Raw genomic sequence first — 17304 nt, forward strand, 5'->3', positions numbered from 1 at the left:
ATTTGGCGCGTGCAGGCCCGGTCTGCTTCTTCTTCGTCTCTCGACATCGGTTATTGGAAAGGAGTATTTTTAACTGTGTAGTCACACGAGCGACATCCTCAAGGAAGATTCTAGTGGAATAAAAAGAGAAAACACTGCTCACAGAGACGAGGTTCCGTCCCGTTTTATGTTGAGCGTTCACGGGATGCGGAATATGCGGAATGGCGTACTGCGCACTTAGCAGACGACACTTAGCAGACGACACCGTCAGCGTCTTTCCTGTCGTCTGCTAGAGAATATCTTGTGGCTGCGTCGCAGGATATTCCGCACGGTTAGCAGTGTACGTGAACACTGGACGTAGAGCGCTCGCGCTCAGAAAGCTGTGACGTTTTTCGCGTCTTCCGCTTCTGCGGGGAAACGTGACCAACTTGCTGTGCTGATCGACAAGCTGTATGCCACCCGCTGTTGCACTAGATATAGTACCGACAGATTGTGCTAAAATTAGGAAACAGTGTCGACTTCTAACATGTTCGTGTGAGTAGTCTGTCTGTAGTATTTGGAGAGATTGCCTGTCTTCTGATCTGAAGTAAAGCAGCCGACCGAAGCAAAAGAGGACGAAGCAACAACGGCACGCGCAAGAGACTAGTGGCCACTGTACCTAGCGGTGGAAGAAGATGATGATCCCGCTTGAGGTGCAACAACAACAACAACGTTTTGCTTTCGTGGTACATCCCACAGCTTTAACAAGAAGAGGGAACGTCTGCTCAAATGAACTGCAAAGCGTTTACTGAGTACAAAGATGACGTATAGGAAACCCAAGTTACAAGATCCGTGCCACGATGTGATGTGATATGATGTCATCTTTTTTTATACCCCCCTGCCCAAGTCGTCGTGTTGAAGTAAATGAACTTGGACGGATGCACCTGCAAATTTCGAACCCGAGCACTAGCAGCTCCATGCAAGTCACCAACCATGCGCAAATCTCTGACATCTCGAATGATTGTGACCAGGGGCGGATTTAGGGAGGGGAGCGGTCCGGATGTCCTGACTCCCCCCACTCTCAATTCCAGACTTGAACATATGGTTCAATGGACCAATCCCAGCATGCACATGGCACTTGTCCGTAGCGGACCCCCCCTCGGAAAAATCCTAGATCCGCCCCTGATTGTGACTGGCTCCAGATCACATAAGGAGTCCAGATGGTCGTTGACAAGAAGCACGTTCCGACCAAAGCATGCCTTTAGGATGTCAACAGCTGTTGCATAATTATGATCAGTGACTCAAACGTTCGATGGCCCTAGCCGCAGATCCCGAGTTGTCATGTATGCTGTCTCTGAACTGGTCCCAAAACCCTTGACATTTGGAAAGATCGCCACTGAGGGTGTCATGCGGAGCCTGTACAAACTGAATCCATCATTCGTACCGCGACCAAGTTGAGGTGAGGTCTGGGGACCGTCCCGGAGCTCGGTTGACGCTGAACGGACCTGTGGACAACGCCGTGCGGACCTGTACCGTGATCGTCGTGATTGTTTCATACCGATCCCAAACGGCACATTCGTCTTCTAGAATGTATTCGTCGATGGTACACTGACTTCGGCAATCCAGCTATGCCCAGGTCGCAGCTTTATATTCTAAGGAGGTCAACGTCGATGTCAGCTGGTCGGGCGACAAAAGGAGTCGTAGCCAGGACAGCTGTCTGGTCGGAAATAGTGCGTGTCACGGTTCCTCGGCAAGCAGTGCGTATTTTCCGGTGAATTGAAAACTCATGTTTCTCAAACGCGAAGTTGCCTTCTATTCCAAAGCGTCCAGTATACGCTCGCCCTATTTATTCGTTGGAACTTGACGCACACATGTGTTGTTTACATTTCTGCATCTGCTTCTTCATGGTTGCAGAAGCGAACGAAGCGTGTACCTATGGCCAGGGATCGGAACCGGTATTTTTTACGGTCCGGTTCGGGTTCGGGTTCAGGCATATTGGTTCGGTTCGGGTTTAGCTCCGCTGAACCGAAATTATCAGCTTGAACCGGTTCAGGTATATCGGTTCGGGTTCGGATCAGGGAGAACCCCCCCACCCCCGCACATACACAGACAAAAAAAATCTGTCAGCGGTCGGGGCATTTACAGGGATTGGAACAGTTACTTTTTTCGGCCTCGGTTTAACCGGTCCACGGGCAGTAATTTTGCTACATGCAAGCAAGCTTACGCTCACCGTACACCGTTGCCTTTGTGCCATTAAACACATAATCAATCAATCAATCAACCGTACACGATTGTAAGAGAAAGGTGTGAGATAACCGTTTCAGGTGAGCAAAAAAAAGGTCGGTCAGTAGTACAATGAATTCACCCCTGAACCGATTCCCGAACCGGTAACCGTATCAATTTTTTTCGGTTCAGTTCCGGTTCGGCTCAGGACAAGCAAAAAGATTGTTCGGGTTCGGTTCGGTTTCCTCAGAAAATAACTGTTTTTTCGGTTTTCGGTTCCGGTTCAGTTCCGGTTCCGATCCCTGCCTATGGCACGCAATTAGTAGAATACAACGCGAGAACATTCTGATGTACCTGCTCACCTAACAAATTTAACACATTGCAGAAATAGCACTGAGGGCCACATCAACACTAGGCCGAGGCAAAGACTCTGGGCTACAAGCCAGACTTGTGCGTAACGCGTTACTAGTAATTGCGTTACTTGTAATCAGTTACCTTTTTGAGTAATTTTTCGAGTAATCAGTTACTTTACTGTCAAAGTAATTTTTCGAGTAATCAATTACTTTTCTGAGTAATCGATTACTCAGTAATTGATTACTTTTCCGGCAGATTTTAGCTTATCTTTCAGATGTTCTGCCCCAAGTCAAGCCCCTGGTGCCATCAGCCTTTGTTGGGCTGTTCTACTATAGCAAGCGGAGGTCATTGTAATAACGCTTTGGAAGTTCACTGTCTCTCTCCCTAATCTCTTCTTACGCCAGTGTGATGGTACCTGAAGCTTTGGAGGTTTAGTGAGTCATGGGGAAGTTCCACGCAATGCTCTTCCACAATCGGGTCAACGTCTTCCCGGGCGTACAGATCTCCTTGTCCTACGTGTTTTTGTTTGTCTTGTTATTTCAGGTGTTCCGCTGTTGAACCTTTTTTTTTTCTTTTTTCTGAGGCACACAAAGACGGTTATAATTTGCGTGAATGCAGAGTAACGACCGAAGTAACGCGTTACTTTTCTATTCGTTACTCAATTACATTTGAAGTCGAGTAATTGGTAATGGTAATCAATTACTTTTTCCACAGAAGTAACGGTAACGGTAATCAATTACTTTTTTCGAGTAACGGGCACAAGTCTGGCTACAACACAACGTATTTAGCTAAGATTTAATGTCGCGTTTACAGTGCGTTCTGTACCCGAATGTGTCCTCATCAATGGCTGGTGGTGTATTTACAGTGGCCATCCCCCGACAGCGCACAAGCTCTGGGGTAAGTCGTTCGGTTCTCGAAGAGCACATCTCGAGAAAATTGTCTCGAGCACTGCAGCTGTAACAGCATGTGCTAGACCTTCTGCTATGCATTTCAACTTCTAAAAATGTTCTAAGTGCGACATCTTGCGTTTGTGGGCCACGCCATCCTTTACTGAAGTACTAGCTTACACTTGAGGGACGAGGCGGACATGAGCATTAAAGTGACTACAGGTACAATTATTTTACCTTAGCGTGACTATTCCATCGTGTATGTATTGTTGCCCGTTAAAAAATGTAAAGAACGAATCCAACGACAGGAAAGCTGAACCAGATGCATGCAGTTAGAACTGAGCAGCACAGTGTTTCTGGTGAGTTTCACAAATTTTACGAAGGGATGAAATGTCATTTTGTTAGTCAACGTGTAATATTCCTTCCTTGTGTTCCTTTAGCATCTGAAATGGTTAGGGCCTATAGTTCCTATAGATGTGCAAAATGACCCATGTGACTTTGTTCCACTGTTTGTGCAACCGGCCTCATAACTTTGTTGACGCATCATGTATTCTTGCAATGTAAAAACGGCGTCTAATAAACATAATACCAGTGATGGCCAGTAGTTAACTACATGTAGTTAAACTACTAGTCAAACTACCAGATTGTAGTTAAAAAGTAGTTATCAACTACTTGCAGAAATGTAGTGGCAACTCCTAGTTAAACTACTATTTTAAGTAGTTAACTACAGTAGTTAGGTTACTGAAGGCGCCAACTACTTCCGATTTTGCCGCAAGCTTTACGGCACGATTGTGCTTCCGACTTTTACCTCGAGCTACTTGTTTGATGAGAACGGAGGTGCAGAGCAATTGTGTCGTGCATGTGTACTAAATCTTCACTTTTAATGCTTGGCCAGTGAAGCCTCATTTGCTGTGAAGTAATTCTGCAACTTAGTTTATCGCGTAGGCACAGAAAGAATCCCGCCGCAAGCTTTGTATTTGACTGTCGTAGCAGTGGCTTGAGCCAAAGTTTATCGTTCCGTGTGATTCATGTTTAGGTGTCCAAGAACACTACAAGGGATTGGTGTTGATGGACAAGGTTAAGTAGTTATAGATGTAGTTAAACTACATTGCAGTAGTTAAAGAAGTAGTTTTAACTACTCACCTGAAAAGTAGTTGAACTACTAGTTAAACTACTCCACCGCGAAGTAGTTAGTAGTTATAGTTAAACTACTGTAGAAGTAGTTAGTGGCCATCACTGCATAATACACATAATAACTTTGCAATGTTACGTTCCATTTTGCGCCATTCTACACCTTGCGTCTTCAGCTTGATCTCTTCTAGGCGAGTGACCAATACCTTTGGCAGGCGACTTGGAAGACACCGGACCACTGGTTCCACCACTGGTCACGGTGCTGGCGCGTAAATCGGCGACGCGGTTTCTGGTATACGCCAGCTACATGCTGACGGCGTATAGCCGTCGAAATGTCGAGTGCTTTTAACGTTGTAGTGCCGTCACACGAAAACGCGCCTCGCCAGAATGGCGTTATGAAAACGGTCGCTTTTCGACGGCACACTGGAGTCATGTAGGAAGGCGTAAAGCTGTGACGGCGAAGGCTGTGGTTAAAAAAAATGCTATGTTCCTAACGCTGAACAGCCGTCACCAGATTAAGAGTGCATCTGTCGAAACTAGGAGTCAGAGCGAAGTATCTTGTAAGGAAGGATCACTCTACGGGTTCATATTATGGTAGACTAGCTCATTATAGTTATACACAGCCTGCATTTCACTTTGTGTTGTGTTTGTCAAGGAGACAGTATCAGGAAACAGAACGTATTTGGTTTATAGGCATATAAACATGGACATACTTTAGTTTTTACATGCGCGCGGTCACATTGTGTTTCTTTTTTTTTTTTTTCACACAATAGACGTCGTCAAAACGAGGTCATATGCACATAGCTTCTGTTGTGTTCGTGCTACAACAGGCCCGTAAGCATGAACGAATACATTTCTCAACCGCGGGAAGGAGCATATGCGTACCCCGAAAAATGAAACGCAAACGAGTCTATTAATGAGATGAGGAAGAGATGAGACAAGGAGAGAGCAAGGGCAAGATAACATTTGTCCCAAAACATTCGTGGAAAATCCAAAAGACAAAGAAAAGGAAAGAGAAAAGAAAGCAGATCCGCATTTGAGATTGTAACTTGAGCGACTGCAGATGCTACGAGTGCGTTGCTTTGGGCTATGTAGGATTGGTCGTACCTATGACCTGTTCCAAGGCTCAATGCGCATTAACCAAACAACTGGCCACATGACATTCTCAGTAATTCTTCAACCGTCCCCTATGAGTGAACGACTGGACTGGATTGTCATCCAAGCGGTACCAGTAACTGACCAACTGACCAAGAGCACCCGAGAGGCCATGGTAGAATTGTACAAGACACACTTTAGTAGGCTGAAATAATGGAAGACAAATAAGCAAGTTTTAATACTACTAATCACACGACGAGCAGCACATTATGCTCTTCTTCTTCTTCTTCTTAGGCATCACATGAATAGGAAGTGAGGGAAGGTCCACCCGAGAGGCCATGGTACAATTGTGCAACACAGACTTTGGTAGTCTGAAATCATGGAAGAGAAATAAATATGAAATGCACGTCACAGCAAAAAGCACGAGAAATGAACGTAGGGCATGTAGCCTTTAATGTACCAGCTAATTCACACATACGGCAACGGCGGACGGGGCGACCGTGGCTGGTGCGGAAAATTGCGCCCTTTCCTCGCCGTTGTGATGCTTGTGATGACACACTGCTTGACTGTATTTCCTACACTCTTAAAAATGAACTTCACCGCATAGCACGCTCCTAGCCAACCAGCATCTCAAATGATACCGTTATCTGCCCTGATTTGTTGAATACGGTAGGCGTACTGTAACGACCCTGCCCTCATCTTCATCAACATGGGCATCACCGCAGGTCTCATAATTGTCACAAAAAAGGTGTACGCCTCCCGTTTTCAACAAATCAAGGCAGGTAACGATATCATTTGAGATGATTGTTGGCTAGGAGTGTGCTATGGGGTGAAGTTCATTTTTAAGAGTGTGGTTTCGGTGAACCTAATGCATCTAACTATACCCTCACAGTGGTATTGATGGGAGGAGGAACATATAGGCAAAAGAATAATAATGGTGCCGTGATTTTACATTCGAGGTTTGTCACTGTAGGGTGGCGACAAGCCGCACCTGGTAATGAACAGCCGAACAACGGATTGTTCAGCGGATAATTTCAACCACCTGGGGTTATTTTCACGTGCGCCGAAAATCTCAGACGCACGGTGCTAGAAACATGTTTACTCCCCCCCCCCCACCACCACCCCCCACTGCTACCGAACATATCAACATAACCAATTGCTATGAACACTGATGAACTCTATGCCAGCGTCATGACTTATATAAAAAAGAAAGAAAGAAAAAGAACACGGGAAAATGGCACCTTCCCTAACACGCTAAAAACAGAACTTCACTACATAGCGCGCTGTGCGCTAACCACTCCTACCAACGGTAGCATTACCGCATCTGATTCGAACAAAGAGGGAGGCGTACCTCTCTTTGCGTGAATTTGGGTACATTATAATGGCCACAGATAAGCGTACGACCCTCTCTCTATCCTCGAATCGGAAGCGATAACTTTATCATTCGTGGCAGCGGTTGGCGCACAGCGTAATATAGTATGTTTAGAGTGCAGCACACTCCCGTTCTACGCAACTTACAGCGTGGTTTTGTGGTCTGCAACGTTCGCTGCTGTAGTCGTGCACTCCAACTTTGCAATTGGATGGCGCTGCCACCAGCTTCAGTTTGTAATTGGTTCCAGCGACAGTCTGCAACGAAACAATGCTAAAAAGTCAGACGCTGGTAAACTGGATGAACATTATACTGATGGGGCTCACACTACGGTCTCAATGTTTCTTGAAAAGAGAAAGTCTTAGAATACAGTCGTAAAAGCGGCGAAGGCTATACACGCAGCAGTAAATATGAAATTGTCAGACACCCGTGTGAGGCTTTGCCAACAAGCCTACATTGTTACGAGATTTGCGACAGTAAAAGCTCGTGGAGCTCAAAGCAAGGTTCAACCAGGAAAACGAATGTTTGCATTACCTGAGTTTGAACTTCCAGGAGCTCAACGACAGTGTCGTAGTACTGTTTGCCTTCCACTTGAGAAGAGACAGCTAAATGAGCCAGTTCCAAGTAGAAGCTGTCGGACTGCGGGTCCCGCACCCTCCAACCACCTCGGACTGGGAGTTGAGACGCTGCCATGCTGGCACATCCCAGCAGGAAGACGGCGAAGAGTGGAGACATGTTCAGGCAGTTGAGAAGCGCTGCTAACAGATCTGCCTTCGTCGATGCGTCTTTTATAGGAGGAAAGGTACATGAGCAGGAAATGATAACCACCCTGAGCTACGGCACCATTGGTTTCAGCGGGGCCGCCAATGAGAGCGATTTCCACGGTTTAGAGACTCCTCCCACACGTGCTTGAGAGGGTCCGCATCCCTGGTGGCCTCTCCATGCAGATGCTTCCCTTCTGCGTCACATCCACTCTTTCCCAGACCATTCATTTGACCAAGTCTTCAGACGGGGCCGCAATGCCGGCCAGTCCTGGGTGCCCCAAATGTGAACAAGGAGAAATGGAGGAGCCTGTCACGAATGATGGTCTTCCCGACCACATCGGATACATGGTGTAGGATTGTGCAAGCTGTACAGTCCACACCAGAACTGAAACTGAATGATACTGTATAGCTCAATCGATAGCGTAGTGGCCTACTGAGCTCAAGATCCCGATAGCGTTTCCGGCCGAGGGCAGCAGGAATGCGGATGAGATAAACCTTGCTTCCAGCACCGCGTGTCGGGGATTTCCGACAAACACTGAAGAACGTGTGGTCGAAATTATCCGCAGTCCTGCCGTGCAACAGGTGCATCCTGTCGCCACGTACATATGCAGGCTGTCTCACTCTACGTGTATACTCTAACGACATAAGACATCATCCGTGGCAGACATGGCAAACACCACCACCGGGAACGCCTATACATAGCTCGGCCGAGCTTCTCCAATGCTGTTGACCCTCAAGAGCGACTGAGACATCCTGCTGCACAAAAAAAAATCAGTTAACGAGCCTTCCGCCTCCCACTTCCCTTGGCACTTGCGACGTGGCCCCAAGCTTTCACGGACTGAAAACAGGGACTGACACGGAGAGTGCTCTCAACGCCGTCAGTGGCTGTTCTTGGCTTGACGGCGTTCTTCCATGATCGCTAGAACTGTACAGTGTTGTAGCATCAAGGGTAACACTCTTTCAACATGTATGGTCGGGTTTAGCTACCCTGAACCTGTACTATATCCTGCCTAAGCCCAACAGCCGCTATTTCCAGATATAGGTACCATTACGTGGGCATATAAGACAATTGAAAAACGGCAATGAAGCTCCCTAAGATTTATTACAAGCTTTCGCGTGGTGCTGGACAACGCTTTATCAGGTATAAACAGCAATTGGTGTTCGCTTGGGACCGTCTGGTCAGAGCTCACCTGAAGGTCACTTCTCGGCAGGTATGGAATGTAGCAAATCGAGGCGCGCGTGTTAGTGCGCTTGCTTCGTGTCACACTTTCGGGTTTCGAACTCCATGCAAGGCGTACGCTGTAGGAAACAACTGCGATGGGCATTTCTCCACACGCGCTCTACAACTTTCTAATTCACCTCTCGGTCCTAAGACGAACAATTAAAAAGTTAGCTAATTAAGTGGGCCTAATTAACTAGTCGACCACCATGAAAAAAATACAGGCGGATGGAACACGCGATGAAATACCCCAATCATTATCTCTAAATAGAGTTGCGGTTTGGTCGATGCATGTGATGGTGATACTGTATGCTGCGGCGTTTCATCGTCACGGAAGTGGCAACTGTAAATCATTGATCGTTTTGTAGGTTCTCATTCAATTTCATTGAAGCTACAACAAAAGAAATAGAATATATTCGCTCATGTTGTGCACACCTCTCGCTGCGAGTGTGGTGCCTTCGGTGGTTTTGGAAGCATACAGATATCACGAGAAATGAAACATCTGGAAACTGTACTGGGCTAGTCAGTATAGTTACAGGTCGTTCTTTCCTTTTTTTTTTTTTTTGTTGTTGTTGGTGGAATTAAATGAATGGAATGGGGTTGACGAGCCATTCCAGGAGCTGGAGTCGGCCACACCTTTTCATTCCGGGGGAATGGAAGGAATGGAACTGGAATGGAATGGATGACCGCATTCCGCAATCCTGGAAGGGAGGATATTCCAGAACTCAGCGACTCTATGATCGTGCTCCTCCTTGGCTCCGACACTCAGAACATCGGCCCCGCAAACGGCTACAACTGAGACCAATGATAATTCCAGCTGGCAAACAGCATCGTCCAGTGACACCTACCCCTCCCCAGCTTACCTGGACAGACGTTTCGACGCGCTATTTATATCCGAGACATCGTGGGCTCCTTCGGTGCCTCCTGGACAATATACACGATTTTTTTTATTTGGGGATATATACATCTTAGACACAAAGTGATGTGTTCATCCCCAGCGCCATCACTGTGGTGAAAAAGAAAAAAAAATCACAGTGGCATCCAGTGACTTTTTCTTAGCATGTAAGTGAGTCAGGCCTGATGCGTGGTCGTTTCTCTACTGAGCAGTTTTATTGTGTCCGTAAATGAATCTTCAAGATCTCATCGATGGCCACGTATTACAAGCCTACTACACTGACAACAGGAAGACTAAAAATCAGGTGGTGTTATCTTACCGACGTACACAGTGTATCTCCATATGGTGTGTATTTGTTAGTACCACAGTCGGTCACACTGAAAGACAGCACGTTTGCACAACCCATCGTTAATAATTTACGGTTTGCAGCGAAAACGTTCTTTTTTCGTGACGACTTTCTTCAGCTTCGGCTGGTGATCGATTACGCTTCGACTAGCCTTGCCTAGCGTAACGACCGAGCAGGGCCGGCGTATATGAGGGAGGGGAAGGGGTCAAACGGCCCACCCCCCAAAACAAAAGAAAATTCGGGCAGCAAGAATGCGGAGGGAGGGGAAAAATTGTCCCTCAGTATGCGGAAAGTAGACGCAGACTCTGCAACCCACCTCAATGTCAGAGCTACAGTACGTAGGTTCCTAGGGGCAGTGGTCAGCTATACGTCTAGCTGGTTATACATCGTACCTTTAACGTAGAACCTCCTCGGTGCTTGCGTTTTACCAAAACTTTCTGAAGTGACGGGTCTCAGAATGGAGGGATCTTCGTACACTCTTAAAAATGAACTTCACCACATAGCAGGCTCCTAGCCAACCATCATCCGAGCGACATCGTTCTCTCCCCTGATTTGTTGAAAACGGGAGGCGTCCGCCTTTTTGTGACAATTAACATTTCTACATAAGTGCCACAAAAAGGCGTACGCCTCCCGTTTTCAACAAATCAGGGGAGAGAACGATGTCACTCGGGATGATGGTTGGCTAGGAGCGTGCTATGTGGTGAAGTTCATTTTTAAGAGTGTAGTGCACCGAACTACCGAACCGAAAATTCGTAGCGAATAAGTCTATATAGAGATGCCTCATCCGATGACGTAACCGTAATTTCCCCTGAAGGCAACGTCATTTATTACAGCGTTGGCACGAGCCACTTACGAGCACACCTGCGTGCTCTTATTTGTGACGAGTGCGCTCTACATCTAAGTCTCCAAGACTTCGAACCTGTTTCTCCTTAACATTGTCCTTCAGAGCCAATCCACGCGTTTCCGGCAATTTAGCCGAAAGCACGCCGCTGAGAAAATCTAAAGTTCCGGTGATCACAAGGGGAACGCTGGCATGCGTCAGAAGCCCAACCTGTGCCAGTGCTGGACCCATGAGGGCCCCCACCCTGCCAAAGAGGTACGCCGATGACACTGCGGCACTTCTCAGCTCTGTGGGATACAGTTCCATAGTGAATATATATATAACGACGATCAATACTGGTAACACTGCATCTTCCATAACTATCAGCACATCTCTCAAGATATCCCCGAGGTTCAAGGCGCGTGCTAACACTTGGAGGAGCAGGAGCGCACTGATGGCAATTAATGACATCATGACAAGAATCCGGCGACCCAGCCTTTCCATGAGAAGGTATGCCACCGCGATAGCCGGGCACTGACCAATAGTTCCCACCATCCTGGCAACGCTTGACGCAGTAACCTTAATGGTCAGCCTGAATTGATTGTAAGTAAGGATAAATGACGTCCAGCAGGTACAGATAATAATTGTTCGCTCCTTCAGCGTGTCCGAACGAATTAAACTCAACAAGGTCGCACTAACCATCTTTGTGGAAGAGTCTACCTCCCGGCGTAACCGTTTCTTCAGCACTTGCAGTCGCTTCGCCGCTTCCGGCAGAGAGAGACCGTTCACCTTCGCCGCCCACATAATGACGCATTCGGCGGCTTGCACGTCGGACATGGCCAGGAGCCAACGGGGCGATTCCTCGAGCATAACGAACGAGCAAATAAGACAGCAAGTGGGTGCCATGACGATGACCTGAGCGAGTGTACTGCCCAGGTGAAGTTCTCTCAGCCCATGAACGAAAGCCAATGCAAGGGCATGACCCAGCTGTACGAGGGTGCACTGAAAGCAACGTAGCTCCGGGGTGGCAACCTCGAATACGAGAATAAACGTCATGATGCGCACAACAGCCACCGATGCTGACACAAAGAAGCGAAACAATACGAAGGTAAAGAAGGTTCTTGTGAAGCAGGCTGCGAGACCAGAGGCGATCAGTACGATGACGGCAACAGAGATGGTGGGCTTTCGTCCAATATTATCCGATAGCATCCCGGCGATAGGCACACCGACCGTTGCTCCGCTCATGAAGATCGTCGACTCGAGATACACGAGACGCTTCCTTCCACATACAAGGTCCCAGCGGGTAACGATCGTCTCACTGTACGTGCTCCGGTCATACTCCCACGCGCTGCAATCGAGGATGGTTCTGTTGGCGGGAGAATCTGTATTGTCATACTGTGTGCAGTGGCTGTAGCGACCTCCCTCGTAAGGGATGCTCATGTTCTTCCACTCATCAGCGCTGACGTTGCTGTACTGAATCGGAGGCTTGCACCAGTGGTCTACATATGGTGCAATCAGTGTGATGGAAAGCGCATGACAGAGAAATACGAAAGCTGCCAGCTGAGCGCAGAAGATGCTCATCCTTTGGAAGCAACCGTTGCCGTAGACGCTCGACGGGTCTGTCGGATAGGAGGTCCGGTCTCTCGCATCAGAGTCTTTTCTGCTGCGTACAGTATCGTCAGTACCGGTTGTCGTTAATGCTCCATGCGACGAAGAACTTCTACGAATCTTGGGCATCCTCAATGGTCCGAAGCTGTACGAAGGGTATTGCGCGTGTGCTGGCTATTCTTCTTCTTCTTCTTCTACCAATGAGAGAATGGCCGTGAGCCACTAAGGGAGATTGGCCAGGACAAAAGGGGCGTGAGATGTTTGTTTATGTCTGTGCAGTAATGATGGGGGCTAAGGCCAAGTCGGATCCAAGTATCTTATGACATATATGACATGTGATGACTAATGCAGGAGCTATGCTATTCTTGCTATTCTGCTATTCTTCTTCTTCTCGGCACGGTGGCGCGCGTAAGATCGGCCTCCTTCTTCTTCCTCTTCCTCCTCTCTCACGCGGTGGCCGTGACTTACGAAGTGAGATTTGTCAGGGCTATATGGAACACGTAGAATAAATATATTCTCATGGGCAACTATACAGACAGGAGAAGTAGCCGAAGCGAACTATGTGTATAACTATATCTGCTGATACGTGTGAACTGATTTCGGGGAAATTAACTATGTAAACTTAATGTATCACTATTACAGCAACTGCGAGGGGGTGCAGAAAAGTTCTCGAGCTGACAAGAAAGAATAGCACCTAGAGTCATAGATCTTTATTACGATTCCTCTCGAAGTTTAACGCACTTGGCGCGTCGTTCCTGAAACCGCTTTAACCCTTGAAAAAAGAAATCCTACGTCTACTCTGCGAAATATGCTTCAAGTGACAGTCCGGTCGAAAACATGGGTCTGGAAAACACCGTCTTATGATTTCCAATACTCCTCACAACCACCGTGCAAAATATTTCAGAAGAAATTGAGTCGCGTGATTTATAATCGATTTTTTCTATGCCGCAGTTGGTCCTGAGTAAAGGCCGCAGCGAGCTCTCGTGTGACGTGCATAAGAGCAAAGCCCTACGTGACTTGCGCATGCCTGTTCGCGCGATAGTTGGTAGTTGCGTGCTAGCATTTGCCCACTATGATGATTTTGAGTAGCAATCACACGTTATGCAGAGTAAACTGCAGAGTAGCGGCAATGCAAACACAGGTATCACGACGCAGCCTACGGTTCAGTACAGTCCCAGCAACGGCGCAGTCCTATATACGCCCCACTGTGTCCATTGGGGCAAGGACTATGCGAGAGAAAAACGAAACCGGGGGGAGGGGGGGGAGGGGAATATGTTTATTACGAAAAAAAAAAGGCAGGCCAAAACGACAGCCAGGCAGAAGCCGACTTGCTATTCCTTGTAAAAAAAAAAAAACAGAAACCGGATGTCTTCAGAGGAGTAGCTTTTATTGGGTGTGTCGAAAACCACGCCATTTTGTGAGCTGAAACTTTCCACACAGCATGTAAGCCTCCTTGGCCGTTGGAAAAAAATAAACTTCCGCTTTTCCCGGACTGCCCCTTTCAGCTGCTTCTATATCACCTTCGAGTCTTCCTAGAATCTCTTTACTTTCGAATTTTCTTTCAGGTTAAAAGTAGTCCAGTGGGACAAGATCCGGCGACTACTGCACATGTTCAATGCATTCAAGTTGCTAGTCGTTCAGAACCAGCACTGTCTTGCCTGCTCTGTGAGGCACTGTCCCGCAAAAGGAGAAGGGTTTTCCGTAGTTTCTCGCGCCGTTTTTGTCTCACAGCCCCCCTTTAACGGGCAGAGCAAACTAAAGTACTACGCTGCGTTAACTGTTTCACCGTTCCGGAGGCAGTCAGTCATCAAGACACCATCCTTGTCCCAGAAAATCGTGAACCAGAAATCGTTTACCGTGGCCATGACCTGTCCCACTGGCCGTCGAGTCTCGTATTTTTCTTGGGCGTCGGAGAACCCGAGTGCTGCCATGGAATGGCGGCAACCATATTTCATCCATGGAACCATGTTTCATCAGCTGTAACAAGTCGCTTGAGAAAAGTGCCATAGACCGCTCAAAATGCTGCAAAACTAACCTGGAGGCATCCATTTGGAGGAGGAGGAGGAGGAGGAGTGCCGTTGGGAGGAACCCGAGAGGTCTGCCTGCCTGATTAGGCGGCATGTTTCTCGGGAAGGGAAAGGTGATGGAGAGGAGGAGAGGAAAGGGTGAAGTGGAAGACCGAGCGGAATCCGCTCGGGGGGAGGATAGCTGCGTCCATGGGCCGACTTCGGGGGAACTGTGCCGGCATACGCCTATTACACATCTGAGGGAACCCAGGAAAAACCCCAGACGGCACAGCCGGCCCTCGGATTCGAACCGCGGACCTCCCAGTCTCCAAGCGCACGCGTTACCGCTGCGCCACCGGAGCTGGTGGCATCCATTTGGCATTGTTCCTCATCAGCATTCAAACATTCCGGCACCCACTCGGGTGGCCCTCGCATATGCCATACTTCATATACAAACCCAAATGCATTCAAAAGTAAGGAGAAAGCGCAGATTACTGGTGCGTAATTTGGAAAAGGCACCCTTGATAACGCGGTCCGCCCCTGGATGGGCCGTGTCATTGAACGCGTGGCCTATAAAACGGTCATCGGGGCAGCATCCTTTGTGGTGTTGTTTCCGGGAAGATTTTTTCCTAAAAATCCGCGCTCTAGATAGCTGGTAGCCACCGGGCCGGTATTATACCGGCACGGCCGGTTATTTGCTCGCTCTGCCGGTTGGAAGGTGATACCGGCAGCCTTTTGCCGGTATTCGTGGCTCAGGACCTTTCATAGGGGCTTTCTCTTCAACATTCCACTACAGCTCGAATAAATTTGGAGCACAGACCCAACTCCGCAGTCACCAGTCGTTTTGTTAGTTATTCATTATTATTATTATCATTGTTATTCATTAAGTCTGGTGTTTGGAGGGTACAAGAACAGTGGTTGTGCAAAGCTGTTGGTGGTTGTGTCGAGCCAGCTAGAACTTAGGCCGTATACAAACATTATGAGATCTCCGGCTGCAAAGAAGGGTTTGTCTGCTCGATGAGTTTTTCGAAGTAAGTGGCAGTCCAATCCGGTTGCTCCAGTACGATCCAGTGTAGTGTTCATGCCTGTTTATAGCAATTCCTAGCATTAATGATCCAGCCACACACATGAACATATGTTTCCTCGGTCGTATTATTTTGAGCGAGCATGCTCGCTCTTTCTCTCTCTCTCTCTGTGTGTTCGTCCACGCACCACTCACCCACTTTCCCTTTCCTGCGAGCCGTTCCTCCTTTCCCTTTATTTCACCTCCTCTCCCTCAGCCGGTATTTTTCACTACGAAAGGTGGCATCCCTAGCTCTAGATATCCCTAAGGACGCAATTGTTTTAGCCGAGATTACTGTTGCATATAGCTGCGCTACTAGTATAGCGCCGCCACCGTATTCGTTACTTTTTTCAGTAGCGGAGTAGCGACCGCACTACATTTTAAATTGGTAGCGGGAAAAGTATTTTCGTGACAAATACGAGTAGCGCCGGAGTCTTTCTCCGCTACCGCAAGTTTTAATAATATGGAAGACGTGGAACGCAGAGAGAAAAAAAGTGAGATAACGATGATGCACAATTTCTTTGTCATTCCTTTTAGTGACTCGTTATTAAGGCAGACTGATGTGACGATCTTCCTCAGTTTCACGAGCTTTTCATATTTTTTTTAAATACTGTGTTAGCGCTGCGAAGCAAATGTAACTACGAACGACTCACAGACGTGGACAGATGGAGAGAGGACAGCAGGAAGGAGAGGGGCACAGGGGGAAACTAACTTTTATAAGCTTGAATAATATATAATTGAATAGTTAACAATATACTTTTTGTTATTCTGTGCATTTCCATGCAACTTTTCAGCTCACATTTGCAAAAGACACACAGGTATGTACGAGGGGTGTTCAAGTCAAACCGGGACTTTCTGTCTCCTGAGTGTACAAATGGCGTTTCGTCATTTTCACACGCGACAGGCCTCCGAGTTCACCACGTGGTGGTCGGTCCAAAGTTTGTGCAAAACTAGAAGACACGTGCTGGACAAGATGGCCGACAACGAGGTGAGCGCGCACATGGAACAGCGAATTGTCATGAAGTTTCGCGTGAATGAAGGCGTAAAGTCGTCTGAAATTCAGAGAAGACTTTCAGGCTCAGTATCCCCACGATACACTTAGCCGCAGCAAAGCGTTTGAGTGGTGCAAACGGTTCTGAGGCGGCCGTACATCAGTGTAGGACGATCCCGGCCGGGGCAGCTCAGAGCCCAGTGTCAGAGTTCCTGAGAACTTATGAAGCGCCTGATCCTCAAGGACCGACGGATAACATGTCTCGAACTGGCTCGAAATACGAACCTTTCTGTTGGAACGTTGAACGCCTGCAGTTTCGGAAAGTTAGTGCTCGTTGGGTCTCGAGGCAGCTCCCCGTGTTTGACCAACAGAGAAGACTGGAAATCTCCCAAGAGCTAAGGTACCGTTTCGGCGCTGAAGGACAGCCGTATCCTTGATCGGATCATCACGTGCGATGAAAAGTGGGTGCACCATTTCACTCCCGAGTCTAAACGCGCATCAAAACAGCGGAAGCGTCAGGGCTCGCCAGCTCCCAAGAAGTTCCGAAGCACCCCGTCTGCGGGTAAGGTCATGAC

General features: G+C 47.8%; 2 protein-coding genes across 2 annotated transcripts; both read right to left on the reverse strand.

Annotated features, from left to right (window-relative positions):
- Positions 1 to 5859: 5859 nt before the first annotated feature.
- On the reverse strand, positions 5860 to 8207 carry LOC135384145 (cystatin-2-like). The gene is made up of 3 exons (XM_064613364.1): positions 7552 to 8207; positions 7167 to 7274; positions 5860 to 6019 (listed from the first exon to the last, which is right to left on the reverse strand). Exons 1-3 carry the CDS (start codon positions 7750 to 7752, stop codon positions 5939 to 5941), a joined length of 390 nt encoding a protein of 129 aa, XP_064469434.1. The 5' UTR covers positions 7753 to 8207; the 3' UTR covers positions 5860 to 5938.
- A 2814-nt stretch (positions 8208 to 11021) lies between these two features.
- LOC135384146 (solute carrier family 22 member 12-like) lies at positions 11022 to 12833 on the reverse strand. Its single transcript, XM_064613365.1, has one exon. It carries the CDS (start codon positions 12796 to 12798, stop codon positions 11113 to 11115), a length of 1686 nt encoding a protein of 561 aa, XP_064469435.1. The 5' UTR covers positions 12799 to 12833; the 3' UTR covers positions 11022 to 11112.
- Positions 12834 to 17304: the final 4471 nt, after the last annotated feature.

This window comes from Ornithodoros turicata, chromosome 2 (assembly GCF_037126465.1).
Source record: "Ornithodoros turicata isolate Travis chromosome 2, ASM3712646v1, whole genome shotgun sequence".
Taxonomy (NCBI): Eukaryota; Metazoa; Arthropoda; class Arachnida; order Ixodida; family Argasidae; genus Ornithodoros; species Ornithodoros turicata.